This window comes from Nicotiana sylvestris, chromosome 9 (assembly GCF_000393655.2).
Source record: "Nicotiana sylvestris chromosome 9, ASM39365v2, whole genome shotgun sequence".
NCBI lineage: Eukaryota > Viridiplantae > Streptophyta > Magnoliopsida > Solanales > Solanaceae > Nicotiana > Nicotiana sylvestris.
Window position 1 is genome coordinate 77,464,553 of NC_091065.1, and position 10,735 is coordinate 77,475,287.

At 34.9% G+C, this 10,735-nt stretch overlaps 1 protein-coding gene across 2 annotated transcripts; it reads left to right on the forward strand.

Moving 5' to 3' along the window:
* Positions 1-1,904: 1,904 nt before the first annotated feature.
* Positions 1,905-6,012, forward strand: LOC104227983 (RNA exonuclease 4). Of its 2 annotated transcripts, XM_009780361.2 has the most exons (7): positions 1,905-2,083; positions 2,694-2,845; positions 2,945-3,078; positions 3,189-3,406; positions 3,496-3,702; positions 5,106-5,186; positions 5,437-6,012. In XM_009780361.2, the coding sequence occupies exons 1-7, from the start codon at positions 2,037-2,039 to the stop codon at positions 5,669-5,671; spliced, it is 1,074 nt and encodes a 357-aa protein (XP_009778663.1). In that variant the 5' UTR covers positions 1,905-2,036; the 3' UTR covers positions 5,672-6,012. The 2 variants fall into 2 exon arrangements, with proteins under 2 accessions (XP_009778663.1, XP_070012305.1); XM_070156204.1 differs by lacking the exons at positions 5,106-5,186; positions 5,437-6,012 and having other exon boundaries at positions 3,496-3,706.
* The last annotated feature ends 4,723 nt before the right edge of the window (positions 6,013-10,735 follow it).

Sequence of the window (10,735 nt, forward strand, 5' to 3'; positions counted from 1 at the left end):
ACACAATCTAATAACTACACAATAAATACAATAATTAGAAAAAACATAATGTTTTTCTATTTATAATAAATATAATAAATATATCTATTTATTATAACATAATTATATTATAACTCAGAGCATCATGTTTGGTTGAACAAATCCAATTAGATAATTTTTTATTTAAAATAAACTTAATTATAAGAAATAATTTTTTTAGACGAGCATGTAAATAAAAATTAAAGTGGGACAAATATATATGTATTTATAGAATATTAAATACTATTTTTTACTTGATAGTTAAAATACATATCTTTTAAATTATATATTTAATAATTATAAACTAGTGGCCTATATAGTAAATAATAATAGGTATCTTCCAACCATGTGAATATAATATGAAATTCATAATTTTTGTATATTTTAAATAACAAAGAAAATATAGATACGGGTTTGGAAAGATTTCTAGAATTAAACATTTTTATAGTAATGAAGAGAAAATAAAGTAAGTAAAACACGAAATTATTTTAAACAATTTTTCTCATATGTTTGAATAAAAAAAAAGTGTAATAAGAATAATATAATTTTTTTAAAAGCTAAAAATAATTTAAAAGTCACATTGTAATTACATCATGTAACTATCATCAATTCTTGTTTTCCCTTGAATTGGAATGCAATTAATTGCTCTAACTCAAGTACACTCAATTTCGTGCAAACTATCGAGTAATTACTAGCCATTCAAGTAGTCTTAAACCGTGTAATTACAAACAAATCCAATTACAAAGAGGCTTTACGTGATATAATTAATAAATAATTTTGTATGCATTTGTCCTAAATTTTCAATTACACACTTATATTATGTGAATCTACTATAACTTTTCTAAGTGTATCTAATATCACCCTGAGCAAAGTATTATTAGATTGAGCATATAAGGTTTTATACACACGGCGCATAAAGAGTTGCCGAAACATCAAGAGTTGAAAGTGTCTGAAAGACTTTGAAAGGCGTTACTTCAACCATGAAAATTTTTCATGAAATGAAAAATGATGGAGAAAGGAAAAGGGAAAATCGATTTTTAATTTTCGGCCCAGATTCGGTAAGTTGTCAAAATTCTATTTTTCTTATTATGTATTAAGTTATAAGAATAGTATAAGAGAAAGACGATGAGAGAGAAGGAAGGAGGCCGAGGAAGGTTGGAGAGGAAAAACATTGAGAAAGATCATCGTTGATCAAAATTATTTGCTGAATTTGAAAAAGCGGCTTATTTTTTAAGGGAAGTATTGGATACGCTATAACAAATATAAAAACTATTAGATCGTTCGTAAAATTTAGTGATTGAAAGCATATAACAAGTTAAATTTACTATCAACTCTATGAGTATAATAGGAAATATTGTGGCAGCATGATTTTATTGCATTAAATCGATATTTAATGAATGTAAAAACTTACTCGCCTTCAATTTTTATATTAATTTCTTTTTTATGAGGAACTTATTCAGATAGTCACATTAATTTCAAATTTGGTTATCCTATAGTCATCAAGGTCCTTCATATTGCGGACCTTTTTGTGGACAACAAAGTTTACTTGCTTTAATGCACTTACGTCTCTTTCTGTCTCTCCTCCTCTTGGTATAACATTATGCCAGGAGCAAAACTTCTACCTATCTAATAAATAGTACTCCTCTATTGTATTTTAAATAGATAGATTTTATTTTGAAAAACTTTAAATTGATTAAAATTAAGAAGTTTGAATATAGAAGTGAAATTGGACTATACTATATTTTGACGAAGTAAATATTTTCTCATAAGGAACAATCTTGTTGACCAAATTAAGGGTAGACTTGGAGGAAGCGTTAATTAATGACCAGAAACTGAAAGGTTGTACTCCATTTTTTGTTGAGGGGCCCCTGCAATGCATTTGCTCAATTTAGCACTAGTTTGAGTTGAGAAACCAAAGAGGGTTTTGAAATGCTGAAGCAGCATCACTGCAATCCTACTGGACCCTGAATACATCTCCATTTTGTATTTGCTTTAACTCCACTCTATCATTTTCAGCTATGGAGCAGCCCTATGAAGTTCCTCTGCAAACCCTCAACACCACTAGGTAATTTGCAACTCTCTGTACACGAAGCAATGTACGAAATCATACTTGACGACCCTTCATTATTTGGAGATATGCGTGCTTTTTCGTTCGTGGGGTTTTTGTTTCTTTAATTAATTTGTTCATATATTGTAAAGCCTTCACAAGGTAAGGGTAAAACTGCATACACTCCACTTGTGGGATTACACCGGGTTTGTTTTGTTATCCTTGTTCATATATTATAGGGTTTAAGTTTTGTGCATTGACAGTTTAAAAGATATTTACATGATCAAGTCACTTATAAGGTAATTATGGATAAATCTCTACAACCATCATTAATTAGTAATATGATAAAAATTGTTACTAACCGAGGTGAAAGTTCATGGATAGAGTAAAAAATACAATATATAAGTTAAATCCTATTTTATGTGAATTTTATTTTGAGAAAAAGGATTCAAAGAAATTATTCACTAAGTTAGATGTGTTCACCCTTGTATGCTGATTTGTTTGTGGAGAGGTGGAGTAAAAAGATGATCTTTCAACAGCTAACTAAGGTGTTCTATGCAGGGTTAAGGCATCTTGATTTCATTTGCTGAAGGTTGTGTTTGCTTATGTTCTTGTTATGTGTTACCAGGCACAAGTGCTCAGCTTGTTACAAGCAGTATAACAAGAAGGAGCATCTTATTGAACATATGAAAACCTCTAATCACTCGGTTCATGACCCTAAGTGTGGTGCGTGTAACAAGCATTGCAAATCGTTCGAATCACTAAGGGAGCACATTACTGGTCAGTTATTGTGTTAAGACTAGGAATGATCTTTGAGTGCAAATGCTCTTTTATAACGCTGTCCTCCCTCATTTCCTTTTTTTCTCCTCAACATTTTAGGTCCTCTGTCCAAAGCGAATTGTTCAAGCATCTTTGCAGAAAGAGGCTGCACTTTGTGTCTGAAAATCTGTGGCAGCGTAGACTCTCTCAACGAGCATAAGGAAATGTGTCATCTAACCACTCCTCGACCCATTGTGAGTTGATGAAATTTCTCTCCCTCAATGCTTTCACAAGAATTAGTTACATTTAGGATACACTAAATGTATATTTTAGTTGCTTGAATTGTTATATTAAATTGATGCAGGACACAGTGGAGATGCTTAATTCAGAATATGAAGTTGATATAAGTAGTGGAAATGGCAGCATAAGAAGTCAGGAAGCAGTTGCCATAGATTGTGAAATGGTTGGATGTGGAAGTGATGGATCACTAGATTATTGCGCAAGGGTATGCCTAGTGGACGAAGAAGAGAGGCTTATTTTCCACACTTATGTTCAACCTCAGTTACCTGTTACTGATTATAGGTATCTATTGGCAATGCATACCTACTTATTGTGCTGGTTTACTTTTTTGGCATTATACCTTTTCGTACTTCCTCAACATTGTGTGTCAGGTATGAAATTACTGGTATAACAGAGGAGAATCTACGAGATGCCATGCCTCTGAATGAAGTCCGGCAGAGAATTCTGCAGATTCTTTACAATGGAGAGTCAATTGCTAGAGCAAGATTGAATGGTGGAAGAGCAAACGTACTTGTGGGCCATAACCTTGCGCATCACCTGGATTGCTTGGTGATGGCTTATCCTGATCGTCTTCTGAGGTAGTTTTATTTTTGATTTTCTTTTGAAAATCATCTTGTCAGAACCTTATCTCCTGTATTATGTCCAGATCATGGGCTTGTCCTATATTATGTTTATTACGCCATTCACTGTCATGCATAAACACGAATAATTAAATTATTCATAATTTCGTCAGTAGATGCTTTTTTAAGAGTATCTACAACACTGCTATAAAAAAAGACAAAGAAAATAGCTTATACTTGACTATTGTTTTGGGTGGATCATTTATTCTTAGGTCAAAGTAGTTTTGTTCCTGAGATAGACCTATTAACTCATTAATCTGGTACAAGAAGCCTAGTATTTTTCCGAGGCTTGCCAATTGCCACATGCATTTTATTTACTTCTTTAGGTGAGCCAAAATGGCACTCTTTGTTGCACCTACAATTTTCTGTATAATTTCCACCCCTTTTAGTTTCTTTGGGCATTCCTCCTATCCAAATGCTGATACTCTAATCCTTCCACCTGCTGGGGTCATCCAAATATTTTCTCCACTCCATATACCATTAATCGCCCAGAAGATAAATTCCTGCCTCCTCTACTGGCACTGGTTTTGAATTCCCACATTATCAATAAGTTAGAATCTTTAGTTACTTTTATGCAGAATTTGGTTATATCATGATTTCAATATCAAGAATTATGTCCAGCACCACCATAGCATGAATTTGTATCTAAATATTGTACGTAGTTCAATTCTTTATAACTTTATTGGCCAAAGAGAGAGAGAGTATACCACTCTTTCCTAGATTCGTAATATTGAGAGCTTTTTTGTCTATTGAAAGAAAGTAAGGTAATACTTGAGCTATACTTGTTAGGTCCTTTTGTTACTTCTGGCCTAATTCATTCACTTCCACCATAAAAAATTGTTGCTCTTCCTAAAGAGTTTGCTTCTCAATTAAACTGCTACAGTTATTTTCCCATTGTATTCCTTGTTAATTTCATATGTTTTATCAAAATCACTCAGAACTGCTTAATTGCTGCGCATTAGTGTCAATGGTAACTTATGTTTCACTTTTATGTCTAGTGAAACATGTAAAAAGCAATTCAAGACATTGGGAGATAGTAAAAGTGTGAATATATTTGTTCAATGTTGGAACCTAATATATTTGTCCCTTAACCCCTGGTTATGGAAACTTGATTTGCGAGCATGTACTATAGCCCCCATTGCAGCTTGTGTTGACTTCTCTTGTACTCCATTTTGAGAAATTCAAACATAAGAAATGACGATAAAATTAAGGATTATCAATTGTTCACATTCTCTGGATTTGTCTGTCAAATTGGGTATATGGAAAAACTATCTGCATGTACCTTGGATATCTTTTCTGCACAAGATTCATTCCCCTATCCATGGTTCGAAATATTCATGTCTTGCTTTTGTTCTATGCAGAGATACTGCAACATACCCCCCCCTGATGAAGACCAACTTCGTCAGCCACTCTCTCAAATATTTAACCAAGGCTTATCTAGGGCAAGTTACTTGCTTACGCTTATGTTTTTTACTTGGTTTTATCTTCTCTTGTATTTTTGTTGGTCAGTCTGCGGGTGTACTTTGAGAGCCCTCTGCTAGTAAAGAAAATGTTCTGTCACTCTTTGGTTACTTGGAGCTTGAATAGGCATTTCTGTGCAGAGTTGGTCGCTTCGTAGTTATTTCCTTCGACTGTGCTTAATATTATGTCTCCTCTTCTGTACTATGCTGACTGAAAGTTTTCTCCCAACAGATATGATATCCAAATTGGTTTCCATGATCCTTACCAAGATTCTGTGTCTGTCATGCGGCTGTATAAGAGGATCCGCTCACAAGACCACCTGATGGAAGAGACCACGAGGGTACCAAATTCATCCCCAAGCTTTAGCAGTATCTCTGATCCATGGAAATCCATGACACACGAGAAAATGACACCAAACTACAGGTGTTGGTGCCTTGATTCTCGGGAAGCAGTGCAAAGGCGATGATGATGCTCTCTCCTTACTTATGAATCCAGTTATTGACTATACTTTTGATCTGAGGTTGACATTTTATCTTTTCAAGAAAATGACCTGCTCCCTTGATTGGGAAGACTGTTATTAAAAGCTACCTTGGAAATCTAGACAAGGGGGAAGATTTTTGTGCATTTAATTAGGAGGCTGCTAGCAGAAGGTTTTTAGTTACTGAAGTGTTAATGAGTAGAACTATATGTTTTTCCTTGGTAAAAGTTATACCTTATCTGCCCTAATTTCATCCTTGGGGATTCTTCTGCTTTGATGTGTCAGCTTTAATTCAAAGGAAATAGAATTACTGGATTTTGATATTGCAATTTTACGTTCTATATAATGTGTTAGCAGGAAAGTACATATACAGCAAGTGTTGATAGCTAAAGGTGTATGCAAGGTTATGCATTCTCCGACGATCTTATTAAGAAATCAATTTTGAATGGATTGAGTGATTAGAGATTATTATCTAATTGGATTAGTGTAAATCATTTATGTGATGAAGTCCAATGAGATGTTTGTAATTCTTTCTCTTTACGTGGACGATATCTTATTGGCCAGAAATAATTTGGAGTATTTGAAAACTATAAAGTCACGACTTTCAAAGTCATTGATATGAAAGATATGGGTGAGGCAGACTATATCCTTGGAGTTAAGATCCAAAGAAACCGCTCCAGAAAACTTTGGAGCATTTTCGCATGGATAGTTTCAAGTCTATGGATACTCCAATAGCCAAGGTGAAACTTTAAGTCTTGTAATGTGTCCCAAGACTGAAAATAAAAAAAGGAAGACATGTCTCGAGTTCCGTATTCAAGTGTTGTCGGGAGTTTGATATACGTTATGATGTGTATTTGTTCGAACATTTGTTATGTTGTAGGTCTGGTTAGCAGGTATCAATCCAATCCTGGAAGAGAACATTGGAAAGTTGTGGAGAATTTTCAGATATCTGAAGGGAAATGCTGATTATTCACTATGTTATAGTGGAAATAATTTATACTTGAGATGATATACAGATGTTGATTGGGTTGGCGAGCGGAATGATAGAAAATCAACATCCGGTATGCTTTCTTACTTAATGGTGGTGCTATTTCATGGAAAAGTAAGAAACACACATGTACAACCCTTTCGACGATGGAAGCTAAATTCATGGCTTGGGGGTCTGCAGTACAAGAAAATGTTTGGTTGAAGAGATTCTTTGAGCATTCGGATATTACAAAGAACTCTCAGGGTCCCATGACTCTATATTGTGATAGTCAAGTGGCTATTGCATACACAAAAGATCCTAAGTATCACAGCAAGACCAAACACATTGACATCAACTTTGTAAGAGACATGGTAGCAAGTGGGGAGATAAATTTACAGTACATTCCTAACGAAATATGATAGCTGATCCTTTTATAAAGGCGATATCTAGAGACTTGTTTGAGAAACATGTTAGGACTCTAGGTTTGCGAAGGATATAACCATGTTAGGTGTGATAGCTCTGGCAACTCTGCTGGGGATAAGAACTCATAACTTCTGGTTCAGGGTTCAGAATACGAGCTTAGAATATCTGTTATAATTGGTTTTATTTATTATCTGATTTTTTTACATGTTTGGGCTTAATGTGATAAATGCCGCTTTTACTGCTTTGATATTATTTAAACTATATATAAACTGCTACGAAACCCTCCTCTCTCTGAATCTTCTAAATCATCTGGAAAGTGTGCACTTCGTGTGACTCCTTTTCTGTTAGAGTTATATCCCAATTTTAGAACGAGGTTCAGACAAGTTGCAAAGCCGGTGAAGCTCCTGTATTCCCGGTACGCTACCCCCCCCCACCCGGCTTGAGTTGTCCGCTCGGGTAAGCCAGGTCTAGAACAAATAAACCCAGGTTTTTGAATCTAGAATAAAATAGCCTCATGCCGGATCCCTAGTAGGAACTCTTGTTTGCATCACGTGCATCTGACTTTGCGGACTCAACACAGGGGTTAGGTCTGTTTAGGACAGGTGTACCCAAAAAATAAAAGGCTATCTTGTTGCATCTTATGTGCTACATGTTGTAATTTTCAAGGGTAAAAGGGGTCATTTGGCGGACCAACGAGGTTTGAGGATAAATGAGAAAGAAAAGAGGTTTAGGTATAAAAATAAAGCAAGTAGGGCCCATATGTATTGTAAAATGACTTAATTATTATAATATGCTCATCAATATTTGACTCTCGAATTTATGTTCATATCTAGTATGCATGTGATGATATTTTATTGATAAAGTGTGTCGAACAAGTCGCAAGATTGATCCTCTCACCCGAGCAATCGCCTCTTACGTTGAGAATCATGAAGAGATAAGACTTTATAGAACCTTGAATAGTGCGAGGTCATTTCACTTATAAAGGTGGTCTTGACAACTAGTCAGACTTACGAATTCACATTCGATTATGGCTTGTTCTGTAAGCTAGATACGAGTTTCTCGAAGAAGATAAATGAGGATTATTGAAGTGAGAAATTCGGGTTAAGACATTTGTAGGTGTCTAGACCAAGGTCTGTATGTTGAATAAGTAAAACAACTAGACACACGCACTAATATATGGTAAGAACACCATAACACGTGTTTCATACCACGTGTGCTAACGACCAATGGGATAATGGAAGAATTGATCTATGCTTCTTCATTATGTGAGATCCCTAAAAGTTATATTAATTTTTATTGGAATACCCTTTGACTTTTACTGTTTCTTGAAGTGCTAATCGATGTTGCTACTTTAGCATGTCACTAATAGCCATGGGTGATTCGGCAATGCAGTGCATGTCTAGGAAAGCAGTTGATCTGGGATGGATGGTTTCGAGTAGAAAGGGAAGAAAACTAAAATAAATAATATAACTTGTATTCATAGGTCGACTATTATACTTACCAGTAGGGTAACAAGTGTAATTATGGATACAAAGTTAAACATGAACTCGAGTTCACCTCTTTCAAGGATGAGGGATCGAATAACTAGCTACTGGAATAGCGGGTGATGTCTGGGGTATAGCGAGTAATAAAATCCTCATATTAGTAGTGAATACTTTTCGAATGTGATCGGATTTGATAGAGCTTTAGAATAACCTTAATAGGTTTAAAATATATTATAGCTCTTGATGCTCACAGGTCGCACAAACTATTCATGTGTATGAATTATGTGTGTTATTAACATGATAGTTGTTTGGGTCTAGCCCACCATGAGTGAAGTGGGAGATGTTGGGTGTTGGGTCTAAGCCATGGGTCTCTCCATGTGGGTAGACCCGACTCATTATTTTTGTTGAAGGGATAAGATGAAATAACTTCTCAAAAGAAGTTACTACACGTACGTGTAGTGGGGGCAGTTTTTGTTGTTGATAACTGCTATTTAAATGCTCTTAAATATAGAGGTTATGGTCTTAAATGTGAGAATCGCAAGAAGGAAAAAATAGAGAAGTTCTCTTTTCTTCTTCCACATTAACACATAAAAAGACATTTAGTTGTGGCAATTTTACTTTGTTTCCGAGATATTCAAAGTGGACTTTGGAGTAATTTTCTGGGTTGTAACTTCTACTCCGTTATACTAACAAGTACATGAATTATTTCAAGATCAGTATAGAGGTTCAAGATCAATACAAGATTTATGTACCTGTTAATGCGGTAGAGTAGAAGTTACAACCCAGAAAATTACTTCAAAGTTCACTTTGAATCTCTTGGAAACAAAGTAAACTTGCCGCAAACTAAATGTCTTTTTATGTGTTAATGTGGAAGAAGAGAAGAGAACTTACTTCTTTATTTTTTCCTTTCTTGCGTTTCTCACACTTTGTCAAGGATCAGAACCTCTATATTTAAGAGCACTCAAATAGCAGTTATCAACAAAAATTGCCCCCACAACATTTACATGTAGTAACTTCTTTTGAGAAGTTATTTCATTTGATCTCTTCAACAAAAAATGGGTCGGGTCTACCCACATGGAACGACCCATGACTTAGACCCAACATCCAACATCTTCCAATTCGCTCATGGTGGGCTACACCTAAACTATTATCATATTAATAACACACATAATTCATACAGATAAATAGTTTTTGCGACTTGCGAGCATCAAGAGCTATAATATATTTTAAACCTATTAAGGTTATTCTAAAGCTCTATGTAGAAATCCGATCACATTCGGAAAGGATTCACTACTAATATGAGCATCTTATTACTCGCTATATCCCAGACATCACTCACTATTCCAGTAGCTAGTTATTCGATCCCTCATCCTCGAAAGAGGTGAACTCGAGTTCATATTTAACTTTGTATCCATAATTACACTTGTTACCCTATAGTAAGTGTAATGGTCGACCTATGAATACAAGTTATATTATTTATTTTAGTTGTCTTCACTTTTTACTCGAAAATATTCATCCCATATCAACTGCTTTCCTAGACATGCACTGCATTGCCGAATCACTCATGGCTATTAGTGACATGCTAAAGTAGCAACATCGATTGGCACTTCAAGAAATAGTAAAAGGTCAAAGGGCATTCCAATAAAAGTTAATATAACTTTTAGGGATCTCACACTATGAAGAAGTAGGGATCAATTCTTCTATTATCCCATTGGTCATTAGCACACGTGTTATGGTGTTCTCACCATATATTAGTGCGTGTGTCTGGTTGTTTTACTCATTCGACACTGTACAGACCTTGGTCTAGACACCTACAAATTTCTTAACCCAAATTTCTCACTTCAATAATGCTCATTCATCTTCTTCGAGAAACTCGCATCTGGCTTACAGAACAAGTCATAATCGAATGGTGGAATTCATAAGTCTGACTAGTTGCCAAAACCGGCCTTTATAAGTGAAATGACCTCGCACTATTCAAAGTTCTATAAAGTCTCATCTCTTTACAATTCTCGACGTAAGAGACCATTGCTCGTGTGAGAGAGTCAATCTTGTGACTTATTCGACACACTTTATCAATAAATATCATCACATGCATACTAGATATGAACATAAATTCAAGAGTCAAATATTAATGAGTATATTATAATAATTAAGTCATTTTACAATACAAAAACATGG